A 19,033-nucleotide genomic window follows, 5' to 3' on the forward strand; every position below is an offset into this window, starting at 1 on the left:
TTATTATTAGGTAATTACTTTTTGCACACGTATTATTATTTGCACTTTGAAAGAGGGTTGGAAAAGTAAAATATGTCTATATATATATATATATATTTTAAAATATCTTAATTGCGTTCTACTATGTAATTCAGAAAAATGATTTTCTAATTTAAGAATATATTTTAAATTATACAATAATTAAAAATAGATGCATAAATCAAAGAAGTACATTTTTGGTACACCAAACCCAAACCCACCACCACATTAACCTCTCAAATAAAAGAGGCAGACAGCCACCCAAACAGGCGGAGAGAAAGCCCAGAAACGTGGTCTTTTAACGCAGTCCATTATGATCCAAATACAACCCCTTTTTCACACATGACCAAAAAAAAAAGGACACGTGGCAGGATCGAGAAAGCCCCGAAAGGTGGCAGCATTTTTGAATGCGAAGGAGCCAAGCGCGCAACGATAAAGAAAGAGAAAAGCCCTAGGCGGGGCCCACCCACGTGCGAGACGGTGGGCGATGATAGGACAACTTAAAGAAAAAGAAAAGAACACTCTCCACGGACCCAGCTATACGTCGTCGTTTCAACGTTCCACACGTGCCTCACCTTCGTCTTCAGGATTCAATTCAAAAATATTCAAAGGCTGTTTAGTTTGTTCTCCACTCACGGCATTGGGTCCTATTTACCTTATATATCATTCTTGGGTTCCACTCTACACTACGCTCCTCGTCCAAGTTTCTCATCTAATCAAAACATGAACAGACAGGGCCAGAGATCCGGTGCGACGGGGGTGCACCATAACCGCCAGCACTCCGAGCACTATCTCGATGCTTCTTCCAAGTGGTTCAACTCCTCCTCCAATCACATTCCTCCTCTTCAGGTTTTTCACTGTTCCTGTTTCCATTTTTTCGTGTTTTTTACTCTAACGTTCAACCACTTCACTCCAAATTTAATATTCCTAATGATGAATGATTGAACGCATTTATTGTTCGCAACAACCACTAGTCCTCTTTGCAGTCGAAGCTGATTTCTGAATTGCGATCCGTTTTGGCTTGCAGGACTACAATCTGTACGGTGGCGGAGGCAGAATGTACCGGAACAGCGTGCAGAAGAGCTTCAGTGAGTATTCTATGGATCCGTTAACGCCTCCTCGTAGTTATGCCGTTAAGAAAAACGGTGACGAGGACGATTCTCCTCGCGATTTCAGCCCTGGCCTCTTGGATATCCATTCCTTCGATACAGAGCTTCTTCCTCAGGTTTATCATTTTCGTTTCGTTTTAATTACCGTTGAATGTTTTTGTTCGGTTTTGTTTGAATCATTTTCTCGTGATTTGGTAGATTCCGTCCTCGAACGCGTATGATTCCGAGCCTTACATTTTCGGCAAACAAACTAGCAGAACTCGTGCTACTGATAACAACGTCTACAACAGTCTTGCCGCCGCAGAGAATCTGAAGTCTAGCAATGTAGCTAAGATTAAAGTCGTGGTATGTTATTGTTTTGCGTATCTCAATATTCAATGAGAAATTTTACCAGTGCAATAAATTGCACAACACATTTCACAACTAACAGTTGAAAAGAAAGTGGTATGGGATATAATAGACAATGCAATATAGAGAGATAGAGACATAAAATGTTGACTGTTTGCGTTGAGTTTGGAGGCTCTTGCTTGAAAACTGCATTTGTCGTGGTATTTGAAAATGGACATTGGAATTTGTCTTTGCTTGAATTTTGGTTTTGTTCTGAGTTGGTAACTTGCTACTCTATGCAGGTTCGCAAGAGACCGCTAAATAAGAAGGAGACAGCTAAGCATGAGGAGGATATTATAGACACAGTTTCAAATTCTTTAACCGTGCACGAGACCAAACTTAAGGTGAGTGTGTAGGCAATAGAATTCCGTGATATTGAAAAATTGCATATTTTAATTGTCTTTTATGTTGAAATATATTTGATTAAGCTGTTTTGAATGATTTGTGAGAACGATGAAATAGAGAACGAAGTTGCCTATTAAGTATTTCGTTGATATTTCAAAACCTTTATCTTGGTGAACTTGGAATGCTTGGTATGAATATGGTGTACTTAGAAAGACAAACAATGCTGTTAAGTGCACATTCCGCAGACTATAATTGTCAGTGTTTATTCATAGAAAATTGTTCAAGCTTTATCTAAATGTTTATTTTTTCACAAACTTGTGCATATGGTTAGTTTTTGGCTGTATATTATAGTAAATGTTTTCATTTGAACATTTTAAAATTTAAATGCTTTACAGGTTGATTTAACTCAGTATGTTGAGAAGCATGAGTTTGTTTTTGATGCTGTTTTGAATGAAGAGGTTACAAATGACGAGGTAACTAGCTAATGCAGTTAAGTTTTAGTTGAAAGAATAAATGGACAAATACATAGCCCACTTATTTAACTTTATTTTTAACCTTTGGATCTGGTTAGGTGTATCGTGAAACAGTGGAGCCCATAGTTCCAATAATATTTCAACGCACTAAGGCAACTTGCTTTGCGTATGGTCAAACAGGTGACAGCAACTTCTCAAATTTGATTAATTATGTCTGTTCCAATTTACCAAGAGAGTTTAAATCTCCTTTTATTGACTTCTTTTTCTCTTACGACTGTAGATGGTCATCTCTTTGAATAGTTAGTAATTTGTAGTTTAAAGTAATAAGTAATCTGATAGATATTCTCAAATGGTTACGTTATGTCTACACTTTTATATCGAACAGAAATTTTGATACTTAATGGTAATTCACTCGTGGGTGTTAATTTAAGCAGAAGTGACTTTGTTTGCTCGCACTATTACTGTCATTTTATATTAGTATATCATTTGTTAACTTCAACACATAATTCTCTTCTTGTGTAGGAAGTGGAAAAACTTACACAATGAAGCCACTGCCTCTTAAAGCATCAAGGGACATCTTGAGATTGATGCATCATACGTACAGGAGTCAGGGATTTCAGTTGTTTGTGAGTTTCTTTGAAATATATGGTGGGAAGCTTTTTGATCTCCTTAATGACCGAAAGTGAGTTGATTGATCTTTCTTTTATGCACCCATGGTCTCTATATTCTTTAGGTGTAATAATTGTTAGAATTATAGGTTGAGTTCAATAGGGGATGCCTTTAACTTTTCACAAGTCTCGGAAACTTTTTGCAAATTAATGAATAGCAGTCTCTGAATCAATCAATTCTTGATAAAAGCTCAAATTAAACCTTTGGAAACCAAAGCATACAATATCAAATCAATGTAATTAAGATTTGTATGAGATAAGGGTAAGAGAAAAACACAAGATGGTTCACTCTCTCACGAGAGTTACGTCCAGTTGTATAGTCACTCTTAATAGGTCTATCCACTAAATTTTCAAGTTTTACTAGAACCCCAAAGAAAAAGAAAATATACTGCACAGCCCATGATCAATTTAAAATATTATAGAATAAGATCACTTGGAAAGGTTTGAGCTTAAGCCAAGAAGAAAAGAAATAACGGTCATCTTCAATGTAAGATGATCAATCTATGATCTTAATCCAATGATTCTTGATGAATTGCTCCAAGAAAGTGTTTTCCAGAATGCAAAAGTTCTTGCATAAAGTGTTTCTCAAAATTTCAAATGTTCTTGATGATTAGATTGAATTATATGGTATTTCAGAAGATTAAGAACTACAGTTTTGTAGATTCGGAAGTTTTATTCGCTAAAACTAAGCCAAATGAAGTTGCACTATTTTTTTTATCAGCCAAACCTGATTTTAGTCCGCTAAAATCACTTAAAAGTGACATTTTAAGTGATTTTATTCAATTAAAAATTTGTTTTAATCGGTTAAAATAGACCAACTTCATTCATTGAATTGCTTAAGTGATTATAGTCTTTTTAATCAATTAAGAACTAAAGATTTTAATAAAGGCTCTTAATACTCCTAACTTTAACTAAGATCAAGGAAGAAAACTTACAACCTTAAGAACACAAAATTTACAACTCTAACAATTTCAACTCCAAGATCAACTCTTCATCACTACAATCATCAAATCCAAGTTGTTGGGAGCATCAAATCAAATAATTTCAAGCTTTGCTCGGATCTTCAATCTCAATAATATTGTTCTTCTGCAGAAAACTGTGCATGAGGGAGGATGGCAAGCAACAAGTTTGCATTGTTGGTTTGCAAGAGTACCAAGTATCGGATGTAGAGACCATCAAGGAACTGATTGAGCAAGGAAATGCCACAAGAAGTACTGGCACCACAGGTGCAAACGAGGAGTCCTCACGGTCACATGCAATTCTTCAGCTTGCTATCAAGAGATCAGTTGATGGAAATGTATCCAAGCCTCCCCGTGTTGTTGGGAAGCTCTCCTTCATAGATCTTGCTGGAAGTGAACGTGGAGCAGATACCACAGATAATGACAAACAGACAAGGTATGTCTCACGGAGTGGCTAAAGTGATATTGTTGAAGACATAATTATATTAATGATATCTTAGATTTTCTTTTCTTAGCCTTCTTAATGAATTTGTCTGTTTGGTCGGGTGTTCCAAATTATGTGGAATGCAGAATAGAAGGTGCTGAGATCAATAAGAGCTTGCTCGCCTTAAAGGAATGCATAAGAGCTCTAGATAATGACCAAGGACACATCCCATTCAGAGGCAGCAAATTGACTGAAGTTCTGAGGGATTCATTTGTTGGTGATTCCCGCACTGTTATGATATCTTGCATATCACCAAGTTCCGGTTCATGTGAACATACTCTGAATACATTAAGATATGCTGACAGGTAACAATGACATTTCAACCAAACAAACGATAATTTCTGTCGTTGATTTTCCACCTCCCTGCAAATCATTCATTAATTATGCAACCACTGTTGTGTACCAAATGAAAGCTTTTTGATTTGACTGTTTCATAATATATGAAAATTCAGGGTAAAAAGCTTATCCAAAGGGAACAATTCTAAGAAGGACGTTTTATCTTCAAATTTCAACCTTAAAGATTCAATTACTATTCCCTTGTCTTCTGTTAATACATATGCTTATGAGGATCGCACAACTGATACATGGCCTGAAGAAAAAGACGGGGATGAATTTAGTCCTCCTGAAGATTACTATGAACAGGTGAAACCATCTTGGAAGAAAAATGGAAAGATAGAGCCATATGGTGTAACAGATGACAAATTTAAGAAACCCCCCAATGGCCAGATTAAATGGAAGGACATCCCAAAAGTTGAACCTAAAACAGTACAGCCTGATGATGATTTGAATGCCCTCTTACAGGTAAAGTATACTAATCTGAAAATGACTTTTCACACTTACAAAACCTATAGTAAATGCATATATCATAATTTCAGGAAGAAGAAGACCTTGTAAATGCTCACCGGAAACAAGTAGAGGAAACCATGAATATTGTTAGAGAGGTAATTAAATTGACTCTGTTTTTCCTTTCGACATATTATTGTTTTTATAAATTTTATGCGCATTACGCAACCGTGCCATTTTTAAAATCTTCGAAACTTGTGAGTTGTGGCTATCAGTGTAGGTTGTAGCTTCATACAAATTGGTCGGTCATTGAAAAACATGGTTTCTCATCAAATTGCTTTTAATCTTTTTTTGTATAACCATCCTCCTAATCCAGTGTTGAAACTTTTAACTTATTTTTAAGTTTAAATAATGGGGGTAACAGACTAGATCGCCTATTAATAAAGGCTCACATAGGTGATGCCATTAATCAATTCTACAGAAGTTTAAGATGGCGAAAAAATGAATAACACACACAATTAAAATGGGTTTTATATTTAACAGCATTTGTAATTGGGCACTAAATTTCGGTATGTTGAAATATCTTTTTGCATGCTGCCCATGGTTTCAGTATTATTTATCCTACTAAAAATGAATAGTTGCTTGGACATCCTTCCAGTGCGTAGGGATGTCCGTAGCAGTTATTAATATATGCTTTACATTTGCAGGAAATGAACCTCTTGGTTGAAGCAGACAAACCAGGTAATCAGCTGGATGATTATATAGCAAAACTAAATGCCATTCTGTCTCAGAAGGCAGCTGGCATCATGCAGTTACAAACCCGTTTAACTCATTTCCAGAAACGTTTAAAGGAGCATAGCGTTCTGGCTTCTTCTGCTGGTTACTAATTTAAATCAGACTCCTGGGGTTAAGTGGATGGGGATCGAGTTATTCGTAGTGATGGGGAAAAGTTTGGAATAGCATATCGTGAAAAGGATTTTTTTTTTTTTTTTACTTTTTTAAACCATAAATTGTTTGGAAGTTTTCATGAGGGAGTGGTGCATTCATCTCCCTTGTTTGGAAGTTAAGATTATAAATAATTGATATAAATTACAAATTTAAATCCAACACTACCCTTGTATTTTTCATTACTTTGTTACTTAACTTTCTTTCTCGAGAAAATATTTCTTGACAACATTGCCATCTAACCACTAATTGGCATATATGGTAATTTTATTAATTTTTGTAAAAAACATTACAGTCGTTTTCTTAAGAAAAGATATATGTAGAATTCCAATAGTATAAAACTTTTTACACTAATCATCATGAATTCAACCGTTCTATTTTAAAATTTTAAAACTTACAATACTAAGTTTTTTTTTTCCTTGAAAGACAACAATTTTTTCGTATGAAATAGAAAAACATTAAAATATTTAATTAATATTAGAAGGTGCTAATATTGTCTGGAAAAGGTTCTTCTTGCATGCCATGGAAGTTCCCGCACTGCACCTACTCATTAGCCAGTTGAAGGTGAATAATATGGTGGACAAGGGGATAATATGGTTCATGGTGAACCAACCTGGTACACTCTTACATTCATCATATTTGTACTCCTTAATTGAACTAAAACTTGTTGAATTGAGAAATATACTTTGAACTAGATAGTCCATAATGTACATTAGTTCATGTACTTCAGTTAAATTAATTAAAATATTTATACAATTCAATTACAGTAATTGTTTGCTACGAGTTTACAACAATTTAGTTTAATTTATGCATTATGGCCGCACCCTCGTCTGCATTAAATCTTTTTGGCCCTTCTCTTTCTTCCTCTTCTTATTCCTTCCTCTGTTCCAACTTTCTTCGCCCGAGGTCCCAGAGGTTTTTCTGGGCGTGAAGCCTCATCGGCGCAATCATGTCTCACCGGCGGACCCTTCCGAACACCCTAAGCCAGGTTGGCGGCAGTTTAAACATCGTCGCTGAAATGGATTCTGGGTGGCAAAATAAAGAGAAAAGAACTTGTTGGTAGCGACTCACAGAATCAGAACTAAAAAGTGAAAATATTTCCAAGTTAATACTTTTGGATCATGAAGAAAGGAACTGTGCGCCGCCGCTGTAGAATCTCGTCGGGAGTCTGAGTCACGGTCCGCTTCAACCATAGGGTGGTGAATGGAGGCAAGTGATTGCGGTCATGCTACGATGTGATTGTGAAGAAATTGGGTAAATAGATTTAATCTTATATTTTTATTTGAATCTGGTCTTCTAAATTTAGTAATTTTTACGATATTGTTATTAAATTAAGTTAGATCGTTTATTACCCTAATTTGATCATTTGTTAGTTCACTACACTTACATGATCATCTTAATAATAAATTGTAAGTGTATACATGTACCCCCATAACCAAATATCAACGTCACTCACTAGGAACAAATTCTTGTTTGGATACAATACAAGAAAAAAGTCTGGTTGGGAAAGGGTATCATCAATACCATACAATCGACTACCATCACACCTTCAGGGCATTGGTAAAGCCACAGACAAAGAAATTGCTGCTTTATCTTGCTCTATCCAAGGGCTACTAGTTCATCACTAAAATGAATGTCAAATGTCAATAATTTATTTCTCCAGGATCCCATGCCCATGTTCATCTACATGGTCTCAAACAAGCACCAAGGTGTTTAGAAGCTGTTATACCGTGTTAGGAGAGGGAAAAGAAAGAAGAGACACAGATGTTAAATCTGTGTATTGAAATGACACCATGGAGTTTGATTTATACAAGTTCATTGTAAAAAATACATGTACACAGAAGAAAATTTTCTCCTCTGAATCAGATAACAATTGGCTATAAATCAGATATATATTAATATAGAATATATTAATACAATTTCCAACAGTATACCTTACATTGACATTGCCCATTGTATGTCAGCAATGGCTGGAAAGTTAAAAATATGATTGTCTTTTCTGGCACAGTTAACTAAACAAAAGCAAAAAATTCATATGATCCAAGTACGCCTGAGAAATGGGACAATTTGCAAGCAAGAAAGTCAGATTCCTCTGCTGTAAGAAAACACTATTATGCATGGACAATGTGGATTATTGAAGCAATAACCAGATAGTACCCTGAAAGAAAAGAAACCTGGGAATAGTGGGAGTTAAACTAAACTCTCATTAATTCCCTATAAGCTGTTAAATTTGTAATGTGGCTAACTGGAAACCTTATCTGAACTGGATTGGACCAAGCCTTTCCTTGGAGGGTTTGATGCTGCTGGCACATGGCTGCGAAGCAGATAACTCTGATTGCATGTTCATGAAAAAAGTGTCCACGATATCTACATAGACAGGGCTCTTAAGTCGAGAATAGTAGTGCAGTGCCTCTTCTATGTCTAGCACACGCTCTAGATCACCCGCATCCACCATATCCATTGCCTTCATCTTTTGTGCTAAAACATGAACTTTCTTGTTCATGTTTTCTGAATTGAAGTCCTCTTTTTTTCTGACCTGTGAGCTTCCTTTCTTCTTCTTCTCTTGTGCTCTCTCCTCGTTCTTGCTCTTTTGCAGTCTTTGCCTGGAAAAACAAACGGAGCTTTCAGTGCATGAAGCAGCTTCCATTGCTGACCCGGGCCGGTTGTTGTTACCATACATGTTTATTCGGTTGAGATCAGTCTGCAGGAGATCATAAAACTCACTGTAAAACTGGTCGCTCGTGCGAGTTCTTGCATTGCCAACTCTACAAAGGAATGGATTGAAGGAAAAGGATCTGGGAAGCTTTTGGTACTCTTCAAAGAAGAAAGACAAGAAATTTCGGAAGCCTTTGTTAAGAAAGACCTTGGTCTTGCGAAAGGTTTGTCTTAGCTGCATTTGGGTTTCTACTGTGAAAGTGAAAGGAAGTGGCTTTCTCTTCTCCAGGTTGCTCTCGATTTTTAAGGGCAGTCATGGTTATTATGGGTTCTCTTATTTTGTCTACATTCAGAATTTCAAACAAAGAGAAGTGCGGTTGGTAACTGGCTTATTAATAAGGTCACTTAAAAATCAAAACCAATGCGTTTCCTCTCGCTAGCTTTAAACTCTACCATTTTGTCTACGGCATCTCGTGTTATTTGTCCCTTTCAAATTCTTTTACTGTTGAAGATCCAATTGAGTCCAAAACCAAATATTGAATAAAAATAAAAAAAGTAAAAAATTATATAAAGATGAAAAACCTATTAATTTATTGTCTTAAAATTTTGAATAAAAAATAATATTAATTCCTTATATATATATATATATATATATATAGTTGGACTTATATCTCATTTACTTTTTGTATCTTTTTATTGAATCTCCTCTTCTATAGAACGTCCAACATTAGTGTGATAATATAAAAAAGGATTAGAAATTACTTATTTTTCTTCCTGAATCGAGGTGTGACGGCTGATGGCAATGTTAGGAAGTAGGAAGTCTGGAGAAGAAAATCCTAAAAAGAGTTATATTTTCTATTTAAAAGTGTCCACTTTGGAAATGGCTTAGCTGGAGGTAGGGTCTAGGGACCGGAAGAGCACTGCACGTGGTATCCGATGCGTCCCTGGTAGCCATTAAAAATCTAGAAGACTGAGTGTCTCCCAGGTCTGATCGTACTCATAACAGGTCTCCAAAGTAGTTAAAGAATTTGAAGAAGAGGTAACGATACTATAACATACTTTTACGTACTTTTACATTCATTTAACATAGATTAGAAGACTAAATTGTCATAAAAGTGTAAACTTTTATATTATTTTAAAAAAGAAGATAAGAAAAGATAAATAAAGATAATTAAATGAATGTAAAAAATCTAAATGTGTGAAAGAAAATTACTCTCAGAAGAGATTACGGATCTTCGGAAATCAGGTAGTTGTGAACTGAGTTTTTGATAGGTCTGTGTGCATGCTTTGTCATGCAGCTTGACTTTAACTTTATGGTACTACAGTAAAAAAATTAATGCCCCTCAGTAGTGGATTCAGACATTGCTTTTAACAGAAAATTCGGTATGTGTCACTGAGGATAATTAATGGTAGGAACAGAATCTGTTAGGAGTCAATTTGTTGGGAACTGGATTAGAAAGTGGAAGAATGAAAACAAAGATGGTAATCATTGTATTTCCTGATTGTGAAAGAACAGAAAATAGGAGAGACAATTTTTTTTCCAGATTCATTTACATGTATTATTTCTCTCCTTTTATAAAGGATTAAACAAGTCTTTCTCGATAAAGTGTTCTGAATTTTAATATATTTTGCTTCTTAAAATTAAAAAATGAGTGATCCAAAGATATTAATTTTTTTATTTGTTCAACGACATCTTAAATTAATATTTAAATTAGAACATAACATGTAAATAGTTCAAACATTAATTTAAAACTATTTGACATATAAAAACAATTTATATTAAAGTAGTAGTTACTCATAAAAACCTAATACCATTATAAACCTAAAATCTTAAAACTTAAAATAAGTTTTATTTTTTTATATGTTACTTAATTTTTTTCATCTCTATTCACAACTTGAATTCATATTTTTAAATAGGTTGGAGTATTTGTAAATAAGTTTATAATTTTGTTATGAATAAAAAAGGAAGTGATATAAGCATGGAAATCCTATGCGGTTAATAGGCGCATGATTTCCCAAATTATGATGTATGGCTAGGTCAGAAAAACCTTGTAATTTTGTAAGAAAAGGGTGATGGTCCCCATTGTATAGTGAGAAGAGTGCATTCCGGTTGCTGCATTGGGGCCACTGTAGGCACTTGCCAGTCTTTTAATTCTTTCACCAACCTCTCTACTATATATATATATATATATATATATATATATATATATATATATATATATATATATATATATATATATATATATATATATATATATATATATATATATATATATATATATATATATATATATATATATATATATATATATAGTATGTATGTGTGTGTTTTCTTAAAATGTTGTATGCCCTGTAAATAAAGCAACTCACATTACTTTCCAAGGGTAAACACAGGCTATACTCGTGACCTCTGCATACTGATTAAAAAGTGAGCAACGTATATTTACTTCCTGCACACCCATAAATTTTTCAAAATGATTATTTTTTCTCTTATAAAAGTGACTATTTACACAAAAATAAGTAGTGTTTTGCTGAATTTCATGCGGATAAAGAAATGGATGGAAAGTGGAATGAAATGAAAGAAAGGGAAAGAGAATAGAAGATAGGTTGAGGGGGAAGATGGAAAGAGAGGGAATGGAGGAATACATAAACACAAGATAAATAACTTTCTATTATCAACATAAAAGAAAATTATACGTATTAGATTAAAAAAATTAATCGATTAACCAATAAAATATTTAGCTTTTATTATGACAATAAATAATTCAAAAGATTATTCAAATATATTAATATATGTAACTAAATTTATTCTATCACCGATTTTTCAGTTACTTCTTTTCAATCTAAACACTAACACTATCCACCTTCTTACTACTCTCTCCTCACCTCAATTCAAAGAAGAGAGAAAATAAATAAATTTGTGTGAAAAGTTATTAATAGATGTGACAATAATAATAATAATAATAATACATTTATTATAAAATCTATTATAATAAACAAAAATAGAAATGTTAAGACATAATATTATGTTGAAGTATCCTTAATATAAGTTATATATATATATATATATATATATATATATATATATATATATATAAAGATAATCAATTATACAATAATATCTCAGTAATTGTGTAGTAAAACAGAATGAATTATGTAGCAAATTCATTATAATCAATCATATTAAAACATATTTCATTGTGTTATAATATTATAATAAATGAATCATGTGCAAGACATTATGCAAAGAAATTTTTTTTTATATTTACATTTTTTGTTTCAATGATTGCATATTTTACCCTTTATAAATTTCTTCAGTCTCTGTCTTTCCGTGATGCAGATCCAAATAAGCTCTAATGGGGGCCATGTAAAACGAGGGTACTTGCCCTTAACTTCACTGTCGGCGTGAAAGGCTAAAGAAAGTAGGCAGCAGACATCAAATCTCTCACATTGAATAGGAAATCCAACGTGTTTACTCTCATTCTTTTCTTGGTCACAATATGCCTTTAATTGGTTCCAGATAGGGTTCATTAGTCCCTACCACACTCTCCACTGCCATTTTAAAAGAACGGATATTAAGCACTCCTAAAATCCAATGGTTCTAATTAAAGATGGTAAAAAAAGGACTAAACCCGACGGGCAAACTCGCTATTTCAGAAAGAAAAAAGCGGATCAGTCGGATGAGCCCAACAACTAGGCTTCATATTAATGTTGGTCAAGCCCTAATAAAATTCGGCGAAAGGATGATATAGCTAGACCAAAATTTGAAACAGTCTAGACAACAATCAGGTTCAACCCTTTTCAGTCTGCAATCAGTCCAACAGCCCAGCATCAATCTATTTCTATATAAAAAATAAAAAAATTCAACCCGTTTTCATGTAATATTAAATTTTAGATGAAAAAAAAAAAAACAGGCAAGACAATCTGACAGGGGGCCAGGCCAAATAAAGTTTAACCTGTTTTCAATTAGTAAACCAGTTTGATCCAACCCGATTTTGACAAAGCAATATCATTAGGCCAGGTTTAAACAGATTGAATTAATCCATTTTGACACCCCTATTTCTACTAAGTATAAATAATGTTGGATATGCACTTTTGGTGATAATAACGCAACTTCAAAATGGCTTGGGTGTCCTGCAATTCTAAAACTGACTCCAGATATCCCTTGCAGAGATAAAATGTTAAATAGAAGAATAGTAAAACTTCCATAAAAAAGTGTATCAGTCAGTGGGATAATGGCCACCTTTGTGGGTTTGCATGCATCCTCAGATGAATAAGTGTATCGGCCAATTAAGCCAACTAGAGTTGGACAAATTTGCAGTTGGGAACTCATTTTTGTATCTTAAATGTGCTAACAGCTTGAACTATTTATAGTCTGCTAACAGGATCGGCTAAAGGGACTATCGGCAGCATGTTTTTTTGAGTTTGAAAAACTGATGCAAGGACCTATGTACCTCACCATAGCTAATAGAAGAAACAAGACGATCTTTTATCCACTGCGGGAGCTTGGTGACTGGGTGAGCCATACTCCGTTTTGAGGAATCAGATGTGTATCTTACATCAACCAACAAAATTGCTGCATAGTCATTAATGTGACGGATAGCTCTACCTGAAATAAACATATTTATCATGAAAGATTAGGAGAAAACCCATTAAGATTTGCCGAATTTGCAGGTACAGATTGCACAACCAACAGAAAATCACCTAATATATAATACCTGGATTTCTTCATTTAATTAACAAACAGAGTTAACTAATTTTAGTTCTATCTATCGTTATTGTATGATTTTTGCCTCAAGTTCCCATTGTGACGATTAGATCTCAAGATTTCTACCATTTACAGTTAAGCCCCAACACGGATTGCATCACATATTTAATAAAATAAGCGACGACCTAGACAGAGTAGCCATGACAAGACAATGAGTAAATAAACAAACATCCGCTAAACAAACACAGCATCTAAACTACAACGACCCAAAAACTATATATTTTGATGGCATTAACTTAAATGTCGTGTTGAGGATTATGGAGGTCAATTATCGTTTATATGACAACAAAGACCAACAAAAAAAAACTGTCTTTCATTATAAGCAAATTAATACACAAACTTCGGATTGGATGTAATCAAAATGGAGGAACATCCTTTTAGATGAAAGAAAAATAAAAAAACTCAATTGATGCGATCGGAACCGAGAAACAAAAATCACACAACATCTGGGAAACTAAGCATGCAATTAAGCCAACAAATTAACTAACACACATATTGAGTCTTGAGAATCCAATCTTAATTTTTAAATAAATAATTTAAACCAAATAGATTCTACGAAAATTGGTTTCTTCCAAAACAATGCTCAACCTCGTATGAATATACACCCCACAGAAATATCCTTTAGGGGGGTTACTATAAGTTGTAAGTACGCACCTATTGATTGATTTACAGCTTTCATGCAGAGATTCTCATAGTACTCTTTTCCTCTGTGAGTGCAACTTCTTAAGACAGCAAAACCACCTTCAACATGTCCACTGTATAGATCATAACTTGTAGAAACGCTAGAATTATCAAGCTTTAGATTTTGAAAACGATCAATGTGCTTTATCCTCTCCAACAACTCTATATCAGATGGACTAGCATAGGGTAGTCCAACCATGACTATACATCGGCCCATCCCATCACTTAAGTTGATCCCTTCAGATAACTTCGCACCAACAACAGCAAGGAGTATTGCACCACTACAAGATGCTTGGTTTACTTCTGAATTCATACCCGATAATGTATAAATGGTATCTTTATATTCCTTGAGAACGGATTCAACGTCCATGTTATTTCTTGGCTCCCTAAAGACACGCTTCCTCTTTGTAATCCTTTCAAGGATGCCAGATAATTCCCAATGCTCATAGACTCTATTTTCATAATCAAAAGATGGGAAGAAGACAACAATTCCTTCCGGAACCACAGTAACCAGATTACACAGCAAAAGACCCAGTTCTCTCATCTATAAAGCACAAGATGCAGCACAATCAGTCATTTTCCACAATTAATATTTCATTAAATTAGACTGAAGAATGAGGATGGAACAATGCCCACTCACCATGTCTGGTGAGCTCCTGGAGCTGAAGCTAAAATCAAAGGTGCGTCCAGTAGGCCCCCGTGCAACAGCAATTGGCATAATGCTATCTGGAGGAACAATATGCCCACATGAAAAGAAATGCAACTGGTTTGGTGGTAACCATGGAAACAGTCTCTCCCTAGTCTCTTCTATTGGTTGAAGTGTTCCCCCTACTAATACAACGGCATGTGCTTCATCTACAATCTAGAGAAAGTTTCCTAGTTATTTTCTTCTTCATGAATCTGTTTGGAAGAGAAACTTACAGCTACAGAATAATTTCTAATTAAGACAGCAGTATCAGGCAAACCTCAGAAAAAATCTTCTCTCCACTGAGCATAACATACTTCAGATATCCTCCTTGCTTCTTCAGGCTTGTTAACCTGAACCTGGAAATTATTATCCTTCCATCACCATCATTGTTTGTCAGTGATAGTAACATGTTAGCTAAGGCCTGGAAAGCAGATAGACAGCTTCCCTCCTCGGCATGTTGCTCGATGTTATGGTGTGCTGGTATCTTTGCCATGGCAGCAAACTTTTCTCCATAACCACTAACCTGGAAAATCAAGAAAACTTTCATATCAAACCGACAACAGAACATTCAGAAGCATAGTGTGGGATTCACTCTAAAGAAAAAGTATATATTACGTGCGAAGATTCACCTTGTGCATGATATTACTTTCTTTAATGTATTTCAACAATTTGACCAAGTTGATATTGTCTATATTTTGTTCAAATAAAAAATCATTGATGGCCATAGTAAAATCGGAGCTACTTTTTTCAGAAGCTTGATCTATATCACGGCAAGAATCTATAAGGTTTCCATCTTTATCATCAAGAAGTACTCGGAGAAATGCTTGTGTGAGGACCATGAGAGTTTGAATGTATCTCCTATTAGTAGGACCCAAAAGACTCCGGAATCTCAGAAAGTACCGTTCCAAATGGTTGTGCACAGTCTCCAGCTGTAAAAAGTAGAGGACAATCATATAATAGTTGACGAAAAATTAAACATCCCAAGTATGGGTGTAAACAAAATACAACTTGCATGAGGTCTAATGTTTGCAATTAAAGCAACTGTATTTGCAAATCGCTGATCCATGATCATTAATTTCCTTTGGTTTCGTAGGCTTTCCAGACCAATCACCTAAAATAAAATATTGACTTCGCTAAGATGATTGGGAAGGCAATGCTGACAGAGTTCTCAGGGTAGATTACAATAGATAGTATCAACTTATGGCAAAAGGGACCCAAAAATGCCTATACAAAAGCTCATTGCAACTCTAGACCAGCTTTTAAAAGACACTGTCAAAATTTCAAACAAGGTTAAGATAGAAATGACAATCATACCTGTGATAAAGTAATTTTGGAGTCATACATGTTGATGAGTGAATCAGCTAAATTATGAGCCTCGTCTACTATAACAATATTGGATTTCAAATTCAGGCCGAGGGCATCACGAGATGATTTTGAAAGAAGAGATTGATATGGTAGGACAACAAGATCAGCTCTTCGAACCATGCTTCTAGACCCATAATATGGACAAGTTCCCATAGTTCTTCCGAGATTTGCAAGATCTTCAATATCCAAGGGTCTTTGTTGAAATACCTCATTTCTAAATTCTTGTTGAACTCTGTGTTTTCTAAGCATTGGGCAGCCAGAGGTGGCCTTTGTTCTGCGTATCCCTGAACCTACTTTTAAGTTCTGCAAGTCAGATCAACCATTGTTCAAAAGATATTAGTGTCTACACTCATGCCTTCTTTACTCAATTTCAAAAGCTTTTACTAGCACTAAGTAGTGAATACCAAGATATATACTTATCAGCTCAACATTAAGCTTGTCATCTTTAAAAACTGCACACCTTAACTTTTTTAGCATCATTTTTCTTTTTCTTCTGAAGTTCCAAACATCGCTCATTTATGCGTGTAGAGTTTCCAAGTGCAACTACCTCTGCAAAGCATGAAAGCACGCAACAAATCATGGGTAAAATATAAGACCATCTGCAGCTACTTGCGCTTCAACAATTGAAATAGAAAGGATAACAAAAAGAAGTATCATAGTGAAGCAATCTCAAAACCTTCATTAATGCAAAGATTTTTCCTAGAGCCTAAACTCACAACCTTCATCTCTTTAGCGAAGACCGTCCTCCGCAACTCCTTTATGAACTGCGAAAGCTGCGAATGAGTTCTACTACAGAAATAAACCTTCAACTTCTTCTCCTCCTCTTCCTCTTCGCTAGACTCATCTTCACTAGAGGAACTAAAGGAGGTGTTAACAGTCTTCCTCTTGGACATATTACTCCCTGGCCCTCTCTCATCTTCACTCTCGTATTCCTCCAATAAAAATTCCTTATCAGTAACACCCACTGCATCAATTTTATTTTGCGGACTCTCACACCCCTTCTCCTCTCCAGCACCCATAACCCTAAAATCCTTACGAATTTCCGTCCTCTTTTTCCTACTATGAGATTTTCCCCACGCAGACCCGTACTTTTCTTCCTTCTTATTATTCTCCACTTTGTTGACGACAAAGTCTCTCATCCAATCAGGTTCGTCATCTGAACCAACTCCACCACCACTCCCCGGATTCTCATCACAAACTGCTTCTTGTTGTAGCCTCTTATCAAGCACCCATTGCAAGGCACTGGAAATCACACTCATGGTCTTCCCTGTCCCTGCTCCAATCAAACACTCATTTTAGCATGACAAAAGGATAACCTAACTGAATCCAATAAAGCAACCTTGATTTCAATTACAACACGAAATTTGAAAAAATAGAAGTTAGTCACCGCTCACCAGTTGGGCTTTCCAACATAGACACGCCTCCCTCATTGAGAGATTCATACAAGCTGTTCATGAAATCAATCTGAATCGAATAGGGCTCGAAAGGAAAACCTGGGAATTTTGGCGCTACTTCTTCATCTACCATTTTCAGTGTGCTATTCGAGTACAGGCAATCCTGTTATTCTTTCCATCTTTTATTTCCATCGTTTCTCTTTTGGCGGGAACATAACTTTACCCTTTTTTTTGGCACTGCTATTTAATTGGGCCGAAGACGCAAACCAAAAAATATATCAAATTTGTTTTTATTTTCTGCACCCCCCCCATATTACTAACTGCACTCCTCAATCACTTCATCACACCACAGCTGCCACCACTTCTGTTTTCATAATCACTGCTGCTGAAAAGGAAGAAGATGAGGAAATATACAAAAAATTCATTTCAAAAAGCTTTTCCTGTAACACGTGTTTCAGAATGTTCTTTCTAGAACATATTTTTTGTTGGGGTGTTTAAAAAACTTTTTTTCAGAAGGTATTATATGTGTTCGAAAAAATTAATTATGAAAATCCTATTTCGAAATGCATTTACTATGTTTTGGAAATTTTGTTTCAAAAATTTTATTCCATGAATTCAAAACTCGGTTTCACGGAAGGTAAAGTGCTTATTTTCTAATTTTGAATCGTGTGGTTAAAGAAGTAAAAGGCTATAATATGTCCATAATCCTCATCCCGAAGCAATTAATAGATATTTTCGCTTTGTTTTTTTTATCTCCTCCTCTTAATTTTATTTTATATGCAGTATTTCGACTTGATGATTGAAAAGAACTTTTGTTTTAATTTCTGTATTTGGTCTCTTCCAAGTTGAATCTTAACTATGTTCCGGTTGGCTGTTTTTCATGTTTACTATCAACAACGAAAAATTGAATAGCTCTAAATCTTTTATATTTTTATCTCTGTCGTCACTGGCATATACTTCCTTCAAGGGTGTAAAAAATTAATTTTTGCTTTGAAGTTTGTTAAAAAAAAAGTATTGTAGTGATGAATTTGCAATAACATAATTTTGTTAAATAAGCTGAAAATGGCAGAATCATTCGTCCAAAATATTTGCTCGTTGAAATAATGAGTTAGAGACATTTTGTCTCGTATTTTATTCGTCCAGAATAATTCGAGTTTAGTCTTCTAATTTTTATTTTATTTTTTTACTTTAATCTTTTACGATATTGTTATTATATTAAGTAGATGGTTTCGTTAGTTTATTACAAAAGATAAAAGCTGTGATATCCAACTTATCAGTATTATTTTGACCACGATCGTAGCAAAAGTTTAT

General features: G+C 34.8%; 2 protein-coding genes across 3 annotated transcripts; one reads left to right on the plus strand and one right to left on the minus strand.

Moving 5' to 3' along the window:
- The first annotated feature begins 610 nt into the window (after window positions 1–610).
- On the plus strand, window positions 611–6,333 carry LOC108320469 (kinesin-like protein KIN-13B). Its single transcript, XM_017551885.2, has 12 exons — window positions 611–867; window positions 1,046–1,243; window positions 1,326–1,472; window positions 1,757–1,858; window positions 2,255–2,332; window positions 2,431–2,512; window positions 2,855–3,014; window positions 4,093–4,395; window positions 4,530–4,748; window positions 4,896–5,244; window positions 5,319–5,384; window positions 5,934–6,333. Exons 1-12 carry the CDS (start codon window positions 742–744, stop codon window positions 6,111–6,113), a joined length of 2,010 nt encoding a protein of 669 aa, XP_017407374.1. The 5' UTR covers window positions 611–741; the 3' UTR covers window positions 6,114–6,333.
- A 1,699-nt stretch (window positions 6,334–8,032) lies between these two features.
- Window positions 8,033–17,899, minus strand: LOC108320423 (uncharacterized). Of its 2 annotated transcripts, XM_052868294.1 has the most exons (11): window positions 17,723–17,899; window positions 17,005–17,601; window positions 16,789–16,877; window positions 16,278–16,631; window positions 15,593–15,892; window positions 15,241–15,486; window positions 14,916–15,137; window positions 14,249–14,819; window positions 13,228–13,435; window positions 11,676–11,700; window positions 8,033–9,121 (listed from the first exon to the last, which is right to left on the minus strand). In XM_052868294.1, the coding sequence occupies exons 1-11, from the start codon at window positions 17,853–17,855 to the stop codon at window positions 8,426–8,428; spliced, it is 3,441 nt and encodes a 1,146-aa protein (XP_052724254.1). In that variant the 5' UTR covers window positions 17,856–17,899; the 3' UTR covers window positions 8,033–8,425. The 2 variants fall into 2 exon arrangements, with proteins under 2 accessions (XP_052724254.1, XP_017407328.1); XM_017551839.2 differs by lacking the exons at window positions 8,033–9,121; window positions 11,676–11,700 and having other exon boundaries at window positions 12,125–13,435.
- Window positions 17,900–19,033: the final 1,134 nt, after the last annotated feature.

The sequence above is a fragment of the Vigna angularis genome, chromosome 9 (genome assembly GCF_016808095.1).
Source record: "Vigna angularis cultivar LongXiaoDou No.4 chromosome 9, ASM1680809v1, whole genome shotgun sequence".
Classification (NCBI taxonomy): domain Eukaryota; kingdom Viridiplantae; phylum Streptophyta; class Magnoliopsida; order Fabales; family Fabaceae; genus Vigna; species Vigna angularis.